The sequence below is a fragment of the Schistocerca americana genome, chromosome 4, assembly GCF_021461395.2.
Source record: "Schistocerca americana isolate TAMUIC-IGC-003095 chromosome 4, iqSchAmer2.1, whole genome shotgun sequence".
In the NCBI taxonomy this organism is placed as follows: Eukaryota; Metazoa; Arthropoda; class Insecta; order Orthoptera; family Acrididae; genus Schistocerca; species Schistocerca americana.
In genome coordinates, this window is record NC_060122.1 from 831,690,063 (window position 1) to 831,711,870 (window position 21,808).

The window sequence follows — 21,808 nt, forward strand, 5'->3', positions numbered from 1 at the left end:
GTACAGAAATTTAGTTTAGATACTGAAAATGCAAGCATTTAAAATGGTATTTCAGCACAGTAAGCCAACAGGAGACATGGCATCTGCCAATGCTCTCTCTCTCTCTCTCTCTCTCTCTCTCTCTCTCTCTCTCTCTCTCTCTCTCTCTCTCTCTCTCTCACAAAAAAAGAAAACGTCCTAGACAAATAAGTACAGCATGGAGCAGCAGTTAATTAGCTAGTCATAGGGACCAAAGGAAATTACATAGCAGATGTTTCATAGCAAATTGTATCCAGGTTAACTATTTTATCAGAGAAAGTTTTACACAGCTTGATTTTCTGCAAATAAATATAAAAAATGCAACTAATTTTCCGTTACTGGTATTATTCATCATCTGGCAAAGCCCAGTTTGTTAAGACAATGTGTGTAGGAACGTGTTTGCAACATAAAAAGTGCACAAAAGCAACAATGTAGCAGCACGCTCAATTATCTGGTGCCACCACCAACTGAAGATGGCAGAATGGTCTGTGTAAGATACATGCTGCATAGTGCAACATAATACTCAGCAATGTGACCTAGAATCTTTGAACACAGGAACGTTTACATCTGTCTGCTAGCTAAAGTTCAAAAGTTGATATAATGCTGAAACTTAACATGGCAGTTTTAGGTGGCACATGCTTTGAATTTTGACTCCATCTAAAGGTCAGAACTGAAAAACTTCATTTACAACACTCTGCCAACCTCAACAAGCAAAGGAACAGTGGCTATTCCCTAGCTCGATGTTTTCTGTTCTTATTTCAAAATAAGTGAAAAAACTAATCCTGTCCACCATAGACTTTAATTAAGACCTTCATAAAACCAGAAGGGACTGGTGACCAAGTAGTCATTTCTGCTTTCACAGCGATGCAAGACATCTGTTGCCCTGCCAGAGGCTACACGGAGCTTCCTTCCCCACACCATTCCTCACACCTCCGGCAGCCAAAATTCTAGTTTGCTTATGGTGGCACCCACCAGTCAATATATAGTGTCCACATTCTACACGATAGCAACTGGGGAAAAACTGGTCAGCTTATTTCGAAAACACCAAAACTCTTCGCGTAAAATGGTTCTAGTTCCGCACTAAGTGCACTGTTGGTTCTATCTACAGTATCGTCAATCACGGATAGCATGGCTATGAATGACCACGAAATGTAAAAATTAATATTCTGCAGACTTATTAATTACAAATTCTGCGGGAAAAGAAAAATAGTGTCGAGCAACACCTTAAAGGGAGTTGTAACACCCTATATTGAAAATGTTAAATTTTGTTACTCGACTTCCCTACATTTCAGAAACCACTCTAGCAATGGACTTGAAACCTATACAGCATATTACACATTATTTTCTTAGAGCATTGAAATAAAGTCATTGCACTTCAGCCAGTGGTTTGGGAAATAAAATATTTTAACTATGTGGTTAATTTTTTGTACCTATTCCCATGTAATTTTAATTATACTTAACATTACATTTTTATTTTAGCTGAGAGGACTCAGTATATCTACACTGCAACTGAAAATTTGAATACTCTACTGCCAGTGATACCTGGGATTTTGGGAATAATGCAGTTGAAAATGTAAATTTTCAGAAACAGCTTGTAAATTCTGAAATAACTAGACCTTACTTAATATATAACAACGAAAACAATCAATTATTGATGAAATTATTTAATTGGGTAGATAAAAAAATCTTCTCTCTAAGAGGTGTCAGAACACACAAATAAAAGACTGTTGTGATTGGTAAGCTTTGGGAGCCAGTGCCTCCTTCTTCAGGCAGAAGGGTTGAAGGGGAAGGAAGAAGGGGTGAAGGGGAAGGACTGGAGAGGTCTAGGAAAAGGGGTAGATTTTGGGAAAGTCACCCAGAACAGCTGGTCAGGGGAGACTTACCATACAGGATGAGAAGGAAAGACTTATTGTTGGGGACTGCATTGGACGAGATTTGAAAACCTGAGAGCTTAAAGGTGGAAGACAAGGTAATATGCAAGACAGAGATTATTACTAAAACATTGTGCATGAGTTAATAAGAATACACAAGTTAAGTGCATTGTACGTAACGGAAGTAGGTGCGGGCGGTGAGAAATAGATGAGAAAAGACAATGAAATATGTTGAAAATTAAAATGGAATGAAGCAAAGAGTAACAGGTCTTCTAATCTTTCATTAAAAAATTCTTAGAAGTACAAGTTATTAACATCAACCTTGCTTTCTAATGTTTACACCTAGTTTCTGTTGCACACACCATCTTTTCTGAATGAATGATCTGACTGAGTACATCATACACCTGTCATTTTAGAACTTGACCATGGCCTCCTTGCTATCACATTCTTAAACCAGAACATCACTTCTGAAAACTTATCATTCAAAGACTTTCTCAAATACTTTTGCTAACTGACTTTAAATTGCCAAAGTTGGTTACACAGTGTTAGCTGAATTTTTAAAACATTTTTTGTTATAAGATTTTATATTTGTTATGATGTTAGAAGGAGACACAATGTACAAAGGTATACACACTTCTATTACAGTCTCACTATTACACATCTGTAAGCATAAGGTTTAATTACAAAGTACAACACACAATGACTGAAACAAATATTTATTTTTAAACAATGATACGTACCAGATCTTGAAGCTAAATGATGCCGGTGAAGTTGCAGTAGGATTTGAGGAACCTTGAGAAATGTGAAGGCTCCCCATTGAGATTCACTGCTTGTCTCGAGGACATCATTTAAGCTGATTAAGCAGGCACGCATAATCTCTGAATACAACCGTGCACAATTGTACGCCTTGAAAGAGAAATTACTGATGTGTTTATGTATATAGCAATAAAATGCTTCCAGAGTACAAAGGAAAAAAAGAGGGGCAATAACTGTAGGAGAACAGCCTAACTTATCACTTAATTGTTTACTTTCATCAAAAGTTTTGGGCTTAGAGGCCATGGCTGACACATACGTTATTCACTCATTTCATCCCAGTCGGTAGGGGACATCTTCAGAGATGAAACACTAGCAACTGCATAGTTCATTTCTTTTATCATGTCAGAAACATACACTGTAACTCAGAGGGCATCGTAAACATTAATAACAATATTCCATACAGATTGGTACTGTATGTGTTATTATTTCTACTAACAGTTCATGGCACTGGCTAAGTATATGCTGCACAAATACATATTACATACATTTAGATTAGATTAGATTCAGTTTTCATTGCATAAACCCAAAAATGAGATGATTCTTGTAGGAGTGGAACATGTCAGAAAGTATAACATAAAAAATATACCACATTTGAATATAATACTCATTCCATAATCATTTGTTAGGAGATTGTCAAGATATGTGAATACATTACAGTAAACTGGAACTGCTAATATTTACAAAGCTAATACACTATAATAATGAAACATAGTTATGCACTTTTAATAAATCTATCATATCCAAAATATCCAATCTTGACTATTGTGACCAAGTGCTGTCAAAACTAGAATCTAATACACATTTTTACTTAAGCTTATTCAACAGTCCTTTTTAAGATATTCGCCTATAAGTAGGAGGAGTTGTCTACCAAAAAGTCTTTCAAACCCTTTTTAAGTTGTGGTTTATCTGAAACCAAGTTTTTAATGGTTGCTGGTAATTTATTGAAAATGTGTGTTCCCTAATATTGGACCAAGTTATTACCTGTTCATTTTACAATTTCCAATGGCAAAACATGGAACTAAGCTTTGTTTACATAGTGATGAGGCCTAAGGTGTCTGACAACACCTGACACTACACGAATGACGCACATGGCTCAGCAGTGTACAGTCACATTATTGTCACGGTGTGTTACTACTACCGTGTATACTTAGCGTCTCCTGAAATGGATAGTGATTGCACAAACATACGTTATCGAAGAGTATTCTCAGACAGAAAAGTCTTGATCACTAATGTAGTTTAGTTCTGTTGAGAAGAGAAACAGAAAGGTTTGGTAATACCATCACTATCAGAACAACCTCTGGAGAGAGCAGTAGCTGCAGTGGGAATGAGTGTAAGGACAGTGTGTAATGTTGTGAATGATGTTACAATAGCCAGACAGAGCGATCAAAAAATTTTGACACGAAGGAAGAAGACATTGAGGAAGAAAATGAAGTGTCTCAATGACTTTGATAAGTGTTTACTGAAAAGAAAATTTTTGGAATTTTACAATGTTAAAAGAGAAATACCTTTACAATTGGGTGAAGTAGGACACATACATTAGTTTCTCAGGGAAATAAAACATTTTCTGGAATATTTGAAGGATATGGGGTTTTGTTTCAAAAAACGTAAAAGTACATGAACATTTCTGGTTGAGAGGGAGGACATTGTAGCATGGTGTGCATGCTTTTTTTAAAACTTTGAGAGAAAACGAGAAAGTTGCAAAGAAACCTGCTGTGTGTATCATTAAAATGTGGGTGCATACACACTATACTGTCAGTAAAAGTTGGCAGCATAGTGACATACCAGGTGTGTGGAAAAATGAAACTTCTGGACAAAGAGCAATAGTGGATCATGCAGGAGGAGAAATGGGGATCATTGATGGTGCAGAGCTCATCTATGATTCGAGATCAACACTGGAAGATTATCACAACAAAATCAACAGTGAAAATTATATGAAATGGTTGAAAGAGTGCCTAATACCAAATACTCTGGGTGGAAGTATTGTGGTATTAGACAATGCACCCTACCATTGTGTTCATGAAAATAAAGCACCTAACACATCTCCTGTAAAGCAGATATACAATTATGGCTGGCTAAGTATAAAATTCCGTTCGGTGCACATTTAACATGCAATGAGGTCTCGGAAGTTGTGAAACATTACAAACCCAAGTCAGAACATTAGACAGAGCACTGAAAGAATACGGGAAAGGACCTACAGTGTCATGCCTTCCACCCTACAACTGTAGTCTTAGCCCCCTCAAACTTGTCTGGAATTTAATGAAACAGAAAGTTTCATCAAACAACCTCAGAAACATTACCCTTTCCCAAATTAAACAAATGACTATGGCTGCAATAAAAAAGCATTACAAAAGATGACTGGAAGAAGGCATGTGATAAAGTGAAAACTATTATGGATGAATACTGGCACAGACACACACTACTTATGGAAGAAGCTACTGAGAGCGTAATTATTCAATTTCAACCAGACAATGACAGTAACATTTTGTTGCGTGGATCTGAGGATATATCAGACAAGGCTGAGTCAGACACAATGGAGACAACTGCTTTTGGCATCAGCAACAGCTCTATCAAGTCAGCAGACGGGGCAGAATTGTGTGCGAAAGAGCTAGATGTTCAGCCCTTACACATGGATTAAAGGTTGTTGAAAACATTGTATTAATTTTTTTCCACTACATCACATTTTTGTTATTGTCTTTCTTTTTTAATTTGGAATCCTTGTGTATCTGATTTTAAATACCATTAGGCGTACATATTTAAACATTCGAAAATGGATGTTTTGATTAAAAACGAAAGTTTCTATTGGTTGTGCAATGGATTCCGAAATGTATTTTTTGCTTCAAGATTTAATAATATAGCTATCAAAGCCATTTCAATAAAGGTTTGAAAATAAAAAAAGAAGTTATAGCACCTGACAAGATCTGAACCCACAACCTCTCACACAATAAGGAGACATGATGTGCACTGCACAATTTCAGCTGATAGTACATGTTCCCTGTTTTAATGGTATAGTTTCTCACACAAAATTTTTTTTTTTCTTCTTTTGCCCATTACTTGGAAACGAGGGCCCACTACGGTGAAATGCTCCGGAATGTGATACCTGGAACCGTAACCTACACTAACGTATATATGGTTTCCGAAGTCGATACCCTCCCAGTGGGGACCTCTCTTTGTTAGCAATTAGCTCACACACAAAAATTTCTATTTCTTTTCATTTTTTAAATGAACACACCGCCATCTGACTATTTTTTTTATTTCATTATGACCTAGGTTCCGCCCTTTTATGCCATTTTCAAGTGATTGAGATTATGTCATTAACATATATTCCAGGGCATCAAGCTCAAAATTGGCCACAAATTAAGAAAAATTTGGGCTCCCCACAAAATGCCAGACATAAAATCATCATCTTGTAAAAAAATCAGTAAATAACAGTGGGAGCACTATTATATAGTGATCTCTTTACAAGATGATGATTTTACATCTGAAATTTTGTGGGGAGCCAATATTTTTCTTAATTTATTGCCAATTTTGATCTTGATGTCCTGCAATATATGTTAATGACATAAACTCAATCACTTAAAATAGCATAAAAGGCTGAAACCTAGTTTGTAATTAAATAAACAACAATACAATGAAATGGCAGGGTGTTCATTTATACAATATTGTATGACTGTTGTTCAGCAACATCAAAACCTGTTCTTTTTCATTTCTTATGCTTTCCCATACAATAATGTATTAACAGTGAATGTATTTTTCTTCGCTGCATGTCAAACTCAAGTTATTAGATCCAAAAACAACAGTCTTGTTTTAATTTTGTACAATTCTCTGTAGAGAACTCTGTTAATAGCAAACGAATTACGCATTCACTTGAATCAAAGCCCTGACGAACGATCCGACCCAGTTGTTCCATTCCAGCGTGGTGAAGGGGACACTCATTTGTGGCTGGTTCTCGGGGGTGATGAGAGGATTTGGAGTGTGAGGAGAAATGGTGAGGGAGATCTGTGTGTGGATTAGGTCTGAGGGATAGAACCTGTCTGTGAACACCTTCATGAGACCTTCAGCATATTGAGCAAGAGAGTTCTTGTCATTGCATATAAGCTGTTCCTGTGTGGCCAGGCTGTATGGGAGGAATTTTTTGATGTGAAAGGGATGTTAGCTGCTGAGATGTAGGTACTGTTGGTGGTTGGTGGATTTAATGTGGGCAGAGGTGTGGTTGGAGCCATCAGAGAGGAGGAGATCAATGTCTAGAAAGGTGGCACACTTGGTTCAAGGAGACCAGGAGAAGTGGATAGAAGAGAAGATGTTGAGGTTGTGAAGAAATGAAGATTGGATGTCTTAGTCCCAAGTCCAGATCATGAAGATATCATCAAAGAACCTGAACAAGACTACGGGTTTGGTGTTTTGGGAGGCTAGGAAGGTCTCCTATTGACGGCCCTTAAACAGATTAGCATAGGAGGATGCCCATAGCTGGGCCATTGATTTGTTTGTATACCTTTCCTTCAGAGGAATAGATAACTGTCACTTGATGTCCATATGATTCTCTCGGACTGGTGACATTCTCGATTACAAGCAACCAGTTATTAAAATATGTCAAACAATGACGAAATTCCTCCAGCTGTATTAAGGTGTTGGTTTTATTGGCAACTAGTTTCGATGTTGTTACAACATCATCTTCAGGCCCATACTTGTTGACAGTAACTTTGTGTGTCTAACACTAGTAGTGAATGGTGAGATAGGTGTGTTCCATGCGGAAGGCAGGTAGTAACTCTCCCATCAATTGTAGTTGGTGTAACACAGCATGATTCATCAGTGGAGTTACTACCTGCCTTCTGCATGGAACACGCCTATCTCACCACTGAATACTTGTGTTAGACACATATGGTTGCTGTCAACAAGTATGGGCCTGAAGATGATGTTGTAACAACATCAAAACTAGTTGCCAATAAAACCAACACCTTAATACAGCTGGAGGAATTTCGTCATTTTTAACATATATTATACTAGCTGACCTCCCAAGTCGTCCATTTCAATTATGGATATATGAAAAAAAAAAGTTATTAAAATAGCTCTCTTTGTGCATGGTTGGCTCTCTCTTCCCTTCTGTTAATGTTATTATGATATTTATAAATTTCTATTGCCTCTGTACACAAACAAATGTGCTAATGTGCTGTTTTGACTAAAATGTTGGTCTCACAATGTTATGTAAAATAAAGGGAAGGCAACCACTCATTTATAGTGTACTGATGTGTGGCGCATACAAACATTCAGCTGAAAACTATTTATCCCAGCTTTTGAGCTTGTGCTCTTTCCCCTGTAGACTTTCACATACATAACCACACACAAATACCACAATGCACGAGGCTATGGTCTTGCTGTGGCCACAGGCATGTGCTTGTGTGTATGAATGTGTGTATTTCTACTATGGAAAGAGAAAAAGCTTTACCTATCTAAAGAATTATTCTTTTTTCCATGGGAGTTAAACTGCTTGATTTACCTAACCTTTTACAACGCTATCTAGTATTCTTGTTTATGAAAGGGAGGACAGCATTCATTGCTAATGTCTGTCGTTCTTCAATAGTCTTGGGACTATTTTTCTTGGGTGTACTGCTCATTCCACCTCCTTATTAGAAAAACATTTTTTTTGAAAAGTCAACTGTAAATAATTGAGCCCTTCTTGTATGTAATATTATTGGTTGCATTAGACAAGCTTTGGCAAAACATGGGGTTAAAATAATTTTTAGGCTCACCAACAATATAGATGAACCTGAACCTTCTACACAGTTGTCAGTGTTTAATCTCTAAAAATGTTTGCTACAGATGAGTATGAAATGTAAGTGAATAGTTTTATACATAGACCATGGTGATTCGGCCTGAAAGTTTTAACAGAAATGTTTGAAATAATATTTATTAGTGTCCAGACCCAGGACCTTAAATTTTTATTTGTGTGCATAGCAGCTACTCTTCTTTATTAGTCCTGCAATATAGCAAAAGATAACAACAATGTAAGAAGAGATGGGTTGCTACTTACTGTAAAGAAGACACATCAAGTTGCACACAGGCATGACTAAAAGACACTCATATGTAGCTTTCGGTCACAGCCTTCATCAGTAAAGAGAGAGACCCACACAACATTCACACAGACAAAGGCAAGCACACACGACCGCCAACTCCAGCAGCTTTGCCCAAGATGCTGGAGTTGGCAGTCGTGTGTGCATGAGATGTGCTTGTGCTTGTGCTTGTGTGTGTGTGTGTGTGTGTGTGTGTGTGTGTGTGGGCGCGCGCGCTAGTGCGTCTTTACTGACAAAGGCTGTAGCCGAAAGCTATATCTGCATGCCTTTTAATTGTGCCTGTCTTCTTTAGGGTAAGTAGCAACCTATCTTTTCCTACATTGTTGATATTCCTACCTGGACTTTCCATTTCTGATAACAATAGATATTATTTTTGAAGTTTTGTCAATTCAGTTTCTGTGATTTCCATGTGGTTTGTCAGTAAATATGACATCTTCAAATATTTCATATTTATGTATACATATAAAAAAAACCTTTACATTTAAGATGCTTCTTGTAGTATGTTGTCCTCATATATTATAGAATTTTTGCCACTTATAACAATATTCCGCAAAGCAGTATAAAATTAATTTCTGTCAACATTAAAGATGAACTAGAAATTATGTTAATTTGGAATTACAGCCAAATGTTGTCACACACCTTTATCCTCTGTATCATAAGCATTTCATTAACAAACATCTGTGTATCAGAATTTGGATTCAGGAGCACTTCAACTGCAAGTAAGGCTTGAAGGCAATATGTAACAGGCTCACTGTACCCATCATCAGTACTGCGATCTTCAGCTTCCAGCTGGGACAATTTCCTTTAACACAATGAAAAGTTTTAGAGTCACAGAAATATTAATTAACAAGTGTGAAAACATATACAGTTGATATTCCTAAGACATATTGAGTCTCACTTTTATCTACGATAATAATGTAGGCTGAAGCAATGAATTATACCAGTGCTGGGATTCGAACATGGGTCTCCTGCTTGCTAGGAAGATCTCTATTCAATGTGGCACACTGGCATTATGGCTCTCACAGCTACACATAATATCCTAGTACATCTCCCTCACTGATACAAATTCCATTTCACACCTCAGTCCATTGCTGTAACCCTTCTAAACCGCAACTATATATCACCTATGCCTGAAAAACAGGCAGAATTAACCCCCTTTAGGTCATTTCTAAGGTGCTGTTCCAATACTGAAGAGCCTCTGCAATACTGACGTGAGTTTAGAAGAGGAATACCAGTGGGCTGAGACATCAATTGGAATTTGTATCTGAGAGGAGAATGAACTAGAGTATACGGATATACCATGCAGGTGTGGTAGCTGTAGTTCCAGTGTGGCACAGCAGATAGTGCTCCTGCCTTGTAAGCAGGAGACCTGGAGACCTGGGTTCCAATCCTAGGACTAGTACTAATTTTAATTCATTGCTTCAGCCTACATCATAATCAAAAGTGGAAACAATTCGCTGTACATCATTATCAAAACTCACAGGGCTAATACAGTCAATTTCTCGGTGGTCAGCATATACAACAATTATGCATTTTGGCATCTCTTCTGAGTCTTTTACAATTCCATTAAAAAAACCACTTTGACTGTTGTTATGCAATAACTTCAATACAGTTTCATGTGACCCTGAAGCACCTATCATAGCAGTGGAAGACCTTCTATAATCATATTCTTACAGAATTCTGCCACCAGTCACATTAACCAGGATCTACTTGTTGTTTGTAAAATGCTTTGATTTTTTGAAGTTGTGAAAGATGTGGTAATCAATGTAACGTATAGCAGTATACTCGTACATCACCAGTAGGGAATCTGACAGAAGCTTTCTTGCCATATGCAGTGAGTCATGGCCCTAGAGAATTCTTCTACGGACTGAGAATAAAATATGTTTCACATGAATCAGACAGCTGTTCACGTCAAGCAATGTGTGTGCACTAAACAGAAAACAAAGAATTTATGACTATCCATGATAAATAACTTCCTGGCATGTTAATATGTTTTGTGTAAAAGTCAGTGGATAGTTTTAATTAAATACTTGATTGTCAAATAACCAACCAAAAACAAAGGATTTTGATGACAAGTCCAAAATTTACATAGCAGATTCAATTTCAGACTGCTACTATTAATTTATCTCTTTTTTTTTTTTTTTTTTTTTTCATTTTTTGTGTTCTCTGTGTGAATAAGGATATGAATGCAGTATGTATGTGAAGTATGAATCACTGAAATTGTGATCAACCAAGTGTGAGTAAGTGTAGGAAACAGATGGTACAAACTTGATGTGAATCACATAGACTGGAGAAAATGATAAGTGTAAAGTGGTCACCACTTTCCAGCCCTTTAGAAGTCTAATACTTACGTCAGTCCGTTAGACAGTTAAAGATGGGGTTGAATTGATTTTATCTACTGGTTGGGAATGTATTATTTTTGTAATTTTTTTTGTAAATTGACTTTGGGACTGGGATTTGTTCAAAGTGGGAGCGTAACAGGTAATATGAATTGAAATATGAAGCTGATTTGTTACTGTGTTAGTGAAGAAATCAGAGAAGAGATCTTTCATGTACTTTGGTACTGGGGCACGTGTGTCTAGAAGAGTATGTGGTCGGCTCTAGGCGGTTTGGTTAGGACTGAGTAATAGCAGTGTTTTCTTTTTAATCAGTAAAAATTTAAGATCGTTGGTGGAGGAAGTCTACAAAAATTTAGTATTTTTTAACGAGGATTGAGACTCGCTTTCAGAGAGTGTAAATTCCACGTGGCATACTCTGCAGACATAATTGCAAACTTTCACTCCTAAAAGTTATAATCTGTATAGCATTTGAATGATCATTCAAAACTATTAAACATATTTTTACAAACTGCATATTAACTGATATTTGTTGAGTAGCAATTCTGAGCTAAAATTTTAAACTGACTACCAGTGGGAGAGTGTGTGCTTTATGTATGAAAGGGCTAGCACAAAATGTGCTTATTTTCATTCATTTATGTCTGGAACTGTAGGCTAGGACTTAGTTGGTAGTAGACATGTGTACTCAAAGTGACAACACAGAACAAATATTTTATGCAAGGATATTTATTTAATCAGCAGTGGTGTCTACATCTACACTGCACCAGCCAACTTAGAGCATATGGCGGAGGGTACTTTGTATACCACTGTCAGTTCCCCCCTTTCCCTGTCCCAGTCAGGGAATGGTTTGCTGGAAGAATGATTACAGGTAAGCCTCCAAGTGGGCTCAAAACCCTCTAATTTTACTGTCATGGCCTTTTCGAGAGATATACAAAGGAGGAATCAAACAATAGAAAGTTCAGGATGGAGTAACAACAACCTTCCCTACAACATACTCCTGTTCCCCTAACACTGCTGGACTTAACATACCTATCCCTTCCTCGCTACTACTCCAGCAAAACACATACCTTCTATTCCACCAATGCTCCTTAAGTATTTTTCTCTTCACTCCCTCTCCTGCTCCCCCCCCCCCCCCCCCCCCCCCACCCTAGCACATCCACCCAACTTTGCACCTTGCAGACCTACCCAGTCCTCACCATGTCCCATCACACTCTCACATATTTCCTCTTATGTCAGGTGTGGTTGCAGTTCGCATTCGGGCCACAGTGGCCAGAGACAATGGCCATGTGTGTGTGAGTTGTGTGTGTGTGTGTGAAGGTGCGTGTGGCTTTCCTATTTTGGAAGAAGGAGTTTGTATGACAGCTTTTCACTGTGGCTGTCTGTGACTCAATGTCTCTTCTAAGTGGGCAATAGCAATCTATCCTTTCCATAATGCATAGTAGGAAGGACTCTTCTAGGAACATGTGCTGTCAGAACTTTAACAGTTAACCATACTATTTTTCAGAACATCTCTCTTGCAGCACCTACCGCTGGAGTTGGCTAACCATCTCCCTGATGCTTTCACGCTTGCTAAATGAATGTATAATGAAATGCACTGCTCTTCTTTGAATCTTCTGTATTTCATCCATGAAGACAGATCAGTAATATTCACGTATTAGCTGAATGAGATTTCATAAGCTACCTCCTTCATTGGTGGACTACATTTCTTGAGGGCTCGTACAATGAATCTGACTGGCATCTGCCTTATATCACCATCATCATCATCATCAGCCAATTCAATCATTAGATGATGTGGCCTCTTCGAGTCGTGGATTCAGGTAGGCTTTCAGAAGTCTTCTCCAAGTGGGACGGTCTTGGGCAGTTCTCTGCCAGGTGTCACCAGCGATCTTCTTGATGTGTTTGTCCCATCTGTCTGGTGGTCTTCCTCTAGGCCTCCGGTGCTCTCTCAGACTCCACTCCAGTACTAGCTCCGTCCATCTGTTGTCTTTTCTTCTTGCAACGTGGCCAGCCCACTGCCATTTCAAGGAACCTACTCTCTCTAAGATGTCATGAACCTTCGTCACAGACCGGATGTCATCTGCCCTTTTCCTGTCCTTTCTTGTATATCCCAGCATTGATCTCTCCATGGCTCTCTGTGGTCGTTCCAATTTAGATCACTTCGTATGCACATTCCTAGGTATGTGAGTGCTCCTAGTGATTGTTCTGCAATCGTTTAGCCATAGGATGTGGATATTTCTGCCTATTTATGTGCATTATGTTACATGAATTTATCTTGAGAGTCAGTTGCTGCCTATTAGCTGCACCAAATGTCGATTCTCTGCAGCTCTTGCTGCATTCCACTAGTTTTCTAGCTTTCTGACTATTATGTAAACAACAGCAACACTTGGAACTTCCAACATTATCCGCTACTTCATTTGCTTACATTGCAAAAAGGAATGGTCCAATAACAATCCCTTGAGGTCTGCTTGAAACTAAACATATCTTTCTATCCAGTGGAATGATGTGTTTTTATTGCTGCAAACTATCCAATTCAGCCACACAGCTGGTCTGATATTCTGTATGCTCATATTTTGTTCATTAGGCAGCAGTGCAAAGCTGTATCGAACGCCTTCCGGAAGTCAAAGAACAGGACATTAATCTGGGCACCAGTATCCATTGGTTTCTGGGTCTTGTGGATGAATAGAACAAACTGGGTATCATATAACTGTTGTTTCCAAAATACAAGTGTATTAATACAGAGAGGATTTTTGGTCTCCAGAAATGTAATAGTATGCGAGCATAAAACATGTTCCAAAATTCTATGATAGACAGACGTCAGAGACATAAGACTAGAGTTTTGTGGATCTGTTTGACAACCATTCTTGAAAAGAGGGCTGACCTGTGCTGTTTTCCAATGTTTAGGAATGCTCGCTCCTCCAATGACCTACAGCATACTGCTACTAAAAGAGGAGCTAGTTCTTTCGCATACTTTATGCAGAGTCATACTGCTATCCCTTGCGGTCCAATGGCCTTTCTATGTTGAGTGATTTGAGTTGCTTTTCTGTCCCAATATCACTTATTTCAGTAACTCTCATTTTCACATTTGTGTGATGATTTAAGGCAGTCAGCTTTTCCTGTTGGAAAAGCAACAGGAGACTAGCAAGTCACATAGTTGGCTTTTCTGGTTGTTTTCATAGTTTAATTCATAAATTCTATGTATGTTTTGTGTGCTTGCTTAGTTTAATACTTAAGTTGATTGCATATTCCTCCTTTTAATGAGAGGTGTAGTATTGTATTTTTAGTAATAGTAATGTGTACATTCACACTGTCTGTAGTGCAGTAATAATTTTTTTTTTTTTTTTTTGTCAAATTGTTGATCACAGCTCAGTCAGCCACCAATCTTCGTTAAGTCAAATAGTTAATTTTTTCCACTTGTTTTCATAGTTTAATTCCTAATTTAGTAGTAGTAGGATGGAGTGTGTGTGTGTGTGTGTGTCTCTCTCTCTCTCTCTCTCTCTCTCTCTCTCTCTCTCTCTCCCTCTCCCTCTACACGCAGGAGGAGCTGGCTGCACTTCGCAAACAGCTGAAGATACTTATGGCTGACGTGAGCCGTCTAAAGGTTGCTGCCTCAGTGTGTGGCTGCAATGGAGAAACTGGCACATTACATGGGATGCCTGTTCCACCCATGGGCTCTGCAATCAGGACACGTTCCAGTGTACCCGACATAGGGGATCCATGTTTTTTTGCAGGGTGAGTAGCAGGTTGTTGCACTGTCAACTTGCTTAAGTCAGAGTATCACTGTGGAGGCTGGCCATCTGGTCTCACCCATTCACTCTGTGAGCAGACAGGTGGCAGCTATTTCATTACGGTTAGAGCAGGCACATGGGATGAGGAGTTTACCGTATTTACTCGAATCTAAGCCGCACTTTTTTTCCGGTTTTTGTAATCCAAAAAACCGCCTGCGGCTTAGAATGGAGTGCAAAGCAAGCGGAAGTTCTGAAAAATGTTGGTAGGTGCCGCCACAACTAACTTTTGCCGTTGAATATATGTAACGCTACACAGGCATGCTTTATAGGCAACGAGATAAATACTGGTGCCAAAACCTCTGAGTCAGTAAATAAATAAAAAAAAGACGAGCTTTTTTCTCTCCGCCCCGAGTTTCGACCACTGCATTTTCATACATTATCCAACGAAGTAAATACAAATTCCGTATTGTTCATCTTCGAAAGTAGCAGAATTTCAATGTACTATGAAAATTCAACTGGCAAGACTGTTGCTAATAGGAACCTGATGAAATGTGAATCACATGCAGTATTCTCTTCACCATAAGAGTAATACGAATATAACCATTTTGCCATGTATTCTTTCGTGTTTGTTGCTATGTCATTTAAATCTTGTCTGCCTAATAAACTACGAAACTAGAGTGAGACAACAGCAAACGCGGCAGAAAATACGTATCGTGTCCTGTTTATATTCGTATTATTTTTATGCCTAATAGTAAAACAGTCAGAAATGAAGCACGGCAACTGACTAGATTTTTAAATCTAAAATGACTAATTTCTGTGCAGAATTTGATGTACTAAAGAAGCGGCCGCAAAGATTTTCAAACGGAGATAAATTTTCGCCTAACTCGTTCAGAACATGTTCTATCATACGCAGTCTATTATTTGGTTCTTGTTGATCATTGTCAAAGAAAGCAGCAGTGTAAGTAACAACAAGTAGCAGTCACTTGCCATTGTTTCGCTAATGAGACAATTCCTCTCTTTTTTTAATCGTAAGCGGCGGTAGCGCGCACAAAAGCAAGGCATGCCTCGGGCGGCGACAGGCCATAAACACGCACTATCAGAATGCGACAAACAATGCATGACGCAGTACAGTAATGCATTTTCAGCTTAGAGTGACGTAAACACCTATAACAAAGAAAATGGCACTTATCAGATCAAAGCAAAATAAGCAATCGATTCAAACCAGACGAAGCACGTGAAAAAGGAAGGGTACCCGTATAAATACGGACGGAGCGCCTGGCGCATAGCAATGGCTACCTGGTAAAGCTTAACTGCTAAGCTTACGACTCGAACCAAACTATTGTAGCTGTATCGTCTTTCATTCGACCTAAATTGTGTCTCATATTACAATGGACCAACTTTGTTTCGATTTGAAGGTGGGGCCTAAAACTTTTCTCTCCCCTTGAATTTCGAGTCTCAAATTTCAGGTGCGGCTTAGATTCGGGAATTTTTTTTTTTCCTTGATTTCGAGTCTCATTTTTCAGGTGCGGCTTAGATTCGAGTGCGGCTTAGATTCGAGTAAATACGGTACTACCTATCTGCAGCTCCAATGGTAGGTGTATTATGGAGCCCCATAGGGAAATAATGTCCAGGGCCAGAAAGAATTCCAATATGCACTTGGTGTGTCTGCTGGAGGGCCTCATCCAAGATGTGGAGGAGGCCCTGCCTGCAGCTGTCAAGGATGCAGGGTGCAGTGGTCTGCAAATTGTTGCCCACATCAGCACCAATCATGCCCGTCGGTTGGGTTCTGAGGATCCCCAGTTCTTATGGGTGACTGGCAGAAGTAGCACACACTGCTGGCATTGCACAAGAGATGCAAGCACAGCTCACAGTTTGCAACATTGTACCCACAGTCAATGGCCATCTTTTGGTTCGGAGCCAAGTGGAGGGTCTCAAATAGAGGCTCCACTGATTCTGTGGTGGTCTTGGCTGCAGATTTCTGGACTCACATTGTGTGGTGTGGAGTTGCAGGACTTCCCTTGATAGGTCAGGGGTGCACCACACGAAGGGAGCAGATAATTAGATAGTGGGGTACTTTTGGAGTCCACATGGGCATTTTTTGGCTAGAAGATAGTTTGAAGTTCTCTCATGAATGGTCATCAGTCAACACAAAAAGAGCAAAATCAGGTCACATACTAAGTAGAGACAATTTGACTGTCAAAATTTTAACCCTAAATTGTTCAAGTATTCGTAGCAAAGTTCCATATTTACTGCACTACAGGAAAGTCCTATCACCCCAATTATTCTTGGGGCCAAGAGTTGATTGAAGCCTGAAGCAAAAAGCTCCAAGATATTTAACAATTCATGGAACGTATATGGGAAAGCCACATGTTCATTGCAGGTGACAAAAATATTATCTCTATTGAGGTCAAATTTGAAAGTAAAAGTGAAGTTATATGCATATGAAAGGATGGTACCAATATCTTCCCTAATATCTTTCACTGCTTCAAAAGCACATGGCCACTCTTTTTGTCATTAAAGCTAAGCACTGAAGAAGGAGATTTGTATGGCTTCAAATATAGAAAGTTCTCTCAGAATGAGCCATAGAGTACACTGAGAGATTAAAATCTCACAGCTAACTTCAAACATGGACTTCCAGGGATCCTGCTTGTAACGTAACAAGTTATTATGAGACAACATTCATTGCTGTAAGGCACACAGCCTTTTGGTACAGTGCCTGCAGGATGGCTTTCTTTTTCTCCCCCCTCCCCTTTGCTCACAGCACAGCTGCTGATGCTGCCTGCCGTGAGAACTGCATAGCATAACATTCAGTCAGTACGAAGATTCATACCCTCTATGAATCTAAATAATCCATATTAGTTGTTATCCGATTTTGTTCAAATCTGGTACACAGCCTTTTGTTATTAATGGAATGATGCTGTCAAAATTTCAGATTTTTATTTATTATAGTGCTGGAGATAAAGAAAATTACCTAAAAGTCCTAAAACCAATGCTTGCTTTAAAAAACACGTGTTAGGAACAAATACAGATTGACTTGCATTATCATTTGAAGCCATTACAAAGTTACCAGTGCATAAAAATCAATTAATTAGAATTTTCTTTTTTAACACTTTAGTCACTGTGCATTATGTAATACAAAAATGGGTCAAAATTATTATTTTATTACATTTTGTTGTGTGAGCGCGTGAGAATGATTGAGAAAGTGTATGTGGGACATAAGTTAAAACTTAATATGTCATTTTTCATAAAACATTACACAAATAGACCGTGGGAAAGTTATGGTGCAACCATGATTCAGATGACATATGTCGGTGTGAGCTTGCTTTTGTATAAAAGCACCCAGAATGAAAGTTAGAGGCAGAATAAGTTTATTTATCAATTTGAAGAATAATTCATACTTCACTTATTTTGATTAAACAGTATACTAGAAACTGAAGTTTTAATGGTGTTAATTACTATCAGATTATTGGTTGGATAAGGCAAGTTTCGCCACGAGAATGATCTGGAAGGAACATTCTGACTGGTCATTTAGATCAACAGCCAATCAGAATTAAGCTGTTTCCGCACGAATATAGTGGAGTGGGCAGTGAGTAGAATAGTTCAAGATAGTCACTTGCTAACCAGCCTATGGATAACACCATGTTAGATAGCTCCGTAAAAATTAAATAGTTTGAAAGTTATGAGCATGTGAATTTTCTGGGCGTAATAACAATTTCGCCTGGCATGTTTCATGCTCTGTACAGAATACTTTGGCCAGCACTTCTTACTGCGGAAACCACTGAAACAACCAAATGTTTAACTTGCAAATAGTTGTGGGTCTGAGACTGTTAGAACGTAAAAATTAGTTGGGTTGGACTTACAAAAATTCTGGCTGCTTTTCAAGTGAAACTATGTTGTACAGACAGGAAATTTTGAATGATTAGAGTATTACCACAGTAAATACAGACTTGATAGCCATTTCACGTGTTTCCACAAGAATAAAAAGTATATTCAATCTAATTTTAAATGCTTTCTGCAAGTAGACTGCATCCTCCAAATACCCGATTTTTTTAAATATGAACTTTCAGGAACTGACTTTCAACTCTAGTTATGCAGCCTCTGTGTGGTAGGTATTAGGTAGCTGCTTTACACTGCCTAGCAGGTATCTGCTGCTACAGAGTGAAGGGACGCCAGAAAGAAGCATATCAAGGCTGGCGGACTTTCGATAAGTCAGAGAGAGAATGCAGATGCCTGACCCTGCCCCACCACAAGCTGACATGCCTCCTTCATTACCCTCATGTCATCCCCAGGGTGGGGGGGGGGGGGGGGACAATTGTCCATGACATCTTCTACACAAACAATGAAAAGTCCACATTAGAATATAAACAATGGAAAGCCTAGGTTGCCATTCTGGCCGTAGGAGCAGAAGGTAGCAGTCATGTGTGCTTGCTTGTGTTAATGTGTGTGTTTTATTTTCTGAAGAAGGCACTGGTTGAAAGCTCAATGTGTAATAGTCTTTTCAGTGTGCCTGTCTGCAACTTAACATCTCATCTTTGCAGCGGATAGAAATCTATCCTTTTCATAGTTGCAAATATAAGAATCAAGCTGAAAGTACCAATACATATGGTTGCCAAAAAGATAAGAAAGTCATATTTATTTGGAGAATTGTCAATAATCAGTAACTAACAATATACACTTGGGTGAATTACCTTAAGGGCTCAGTCAAAGGAACAGATGGCTGAAATGAAGCATTCTGCAAAAGTAAAACTTCAAGCTCTTGACATTTTTTGACAATTTCTTTATATGTATCTGCAACAAAATGGTTTTTTGATTACATTTATTGTGGTGTTGATAAACAAATTACTTAAACAATTTACTTTTAATATGAACCATAGGTAAAACAAATATGATTTAAAAAATGGATATAATGTCCCATTGATAATGAGGTCGCTAGAGATAGAGCACAAGCACAGAACACAGAAGGATGGGGAAGGAAGCTGAGCAAAGTCCTTTTAAAGGGACTATCCTGGCATTCAAGATATGCAGTTTAGTAAAATCATTTAAAATCTAAATCTGGGTGACTGGATGAGGATATGAGCTGCCATCCTTATTAATACAAATCCAGTGTTTTATCACTGTGCAACCATGCACTGATGACTCAGAAAACAAATGAACTCAACCCCATGTACTTAGTGGATACATTTACAGCAGCTAACAGTTTAAAATTAATAGTTTGTGCAATGTTCTCACTGCTAAGGAAGCATTACATAAATACGAAAAGTTACATCTTCAGCAATTAACAAAGCATGATGTGATGAGGTGAAAAATTATATAGCACACAAATGAAATTACTGTTATTCTGTAGCAAAAATTCAGAAAAAGATTGTCGATAAAGCACAGAAGTAGGTTTGCAAATTAACGGATAAGGGCATTGCAGAATTCAATGAGATGAAGAAGATAACACTTTATCCTCAGGCATGACCTTCAGTAAATGAGTCATATGGAAGGAATACATGGTCTTTATCACTTTCATTCTTCTAGTCTGCTTGTGCATGCTTTTATGCAGACCAGACATGATAAAGAAAGGACTGGTAATTAATAGATGTGAAGGGAGAGCTGAAGAAGAAGAAGAAAACAAAGCTACAGCAGAAATGCAAGCATTTGGGTAAAGGACACAAAGACTCAAAAAATTAGAGTAGATGTGGTAAAAAGTAGACTGAGGATACAAGATGGAATGGTAAAAATGGGATATTAGCTTGCATGGACCATGCAAAGCAGTACAGACAATGTGATCTACAGGAAAACATGATTTTACTTGATAAACTTTTTGAAAGTAGATTTTTCATTAGACTGGACATCAGAAAGATAAATTTATCAGTAGTTAAATTTAAGCTGGTAAATAACAAAAATATCAGCATTCTTCATCATCATACAGATTAATCATGTAAGACAGCAAAGATTGTAATTATTAGTAAATATTTGTCAGCACTGCAAATCACCAATGAAAAATAATTTCACAAAATCAGAAATATTCATTTATGTAGTTTTCACTTACCAGGACACTCGTGTTTACCAAGGAAAAGAACAGCCCTCATGAATCGGCAATGAAGGATATCATTAATCAAAGCTGATGGACGCTCCAATAAGGCCTGCAACAATTCTGTGTTTGTACTAACTTCCGACTGTTGTTTCTCCAAGGCATACTGTATACATGTCAGCAACCATCCCACTAATGAAACTGCAGCACCAGCTAAGAGCCCTTCTTCAGGCTTGCCTCGGCAAGTAATACCTCCCTGAAGAGCATAAATAATTGATATATTCTTTAAAATAGTATGACTTCTAATTGTTACTATAATAAGTGGTTTACAGGGGATTTCTTCCCTAAAGAATTTGCTATTCATAGTTATATCAGGTCTACCAAAAGACATATACACAGATGATCCAAAACATTAGGACTACCGGCTTAATCATGCTTAACCTTTGGAATGCGGCACAACAGTCATCGATAAGTTTCTGGTGGTATGTAGCATCAGATTTCTATGCATAAGCTATGCAATTCCCATAAATTACAACTGATAGTTTGTTGTCACACAGCTGGAGCCTGATAACATTCCAGATATCCTACATAGAGTTCAGATCAGGTGAATCTGGTGACCAAGACCACAATATGAGTTCACTATAATGTTCCTGATATCAATGTAGCATGATTATGACCTTGTGAACACACACAGTTACCTAGCTGGAAGATGCCATTGCCGTCAGGGAAGACGTCAAGCATGAAATGATGCAGGCAGTCGGCAGTAATACATACTTAGTCCACAGCTGTCAAAGTGTCTTCACTTAACATAGGTCCCATGGTACTCCAGGTGATAGAATAATACTATCCCCATTGGCCTGCATCTGTGGTGTGGTGCAAATTTTGAGCAGCCATTCTCCTGGATAATGGCATATCTGGAGAAGACCAACTTGGTGTAACAAGAAATGTGATTCATCCAATC

General features: G+C 38.3%; 1 protein-coding gene across 1 annotated transcript in view; it reads right to left on the minus strand.

Moving 5' to 3' along the window:
- LOC124612453 (mediator of RNA polymerase II transcription subunit 24) overlaps nucleotides 1-21,808 on the minus strand; it is a 150,461-nt gene that overhangs the window by 102,479 nt on the left and 26,174 nt on the right. The window contains exons 4-7 of the mRNA XM_047140679.1: nucleotides 20,866-21,103; nucleotides 19,520-19,619; nucleotides 9,410-9,572; nucleotides 2,630-2,795 (exon numbers count right to left, since the gene is read on the minus strand). Coding sequence (XP_046996635.1) covers nucleotides 2,630-2,795; nucleotides 9,410-9,572; nucleotides 19,520-19,619; nucleotides 20,866-21,103 — 667 coding nt within the window. The remainder of the gene's footprint in view (nucleotides 1-2,629; nucleotides 2,796-9,409; nucleotides 9,573-19,519; nucleotides 19,620-20,865; nucleotides 21,104-21,808) is intronic.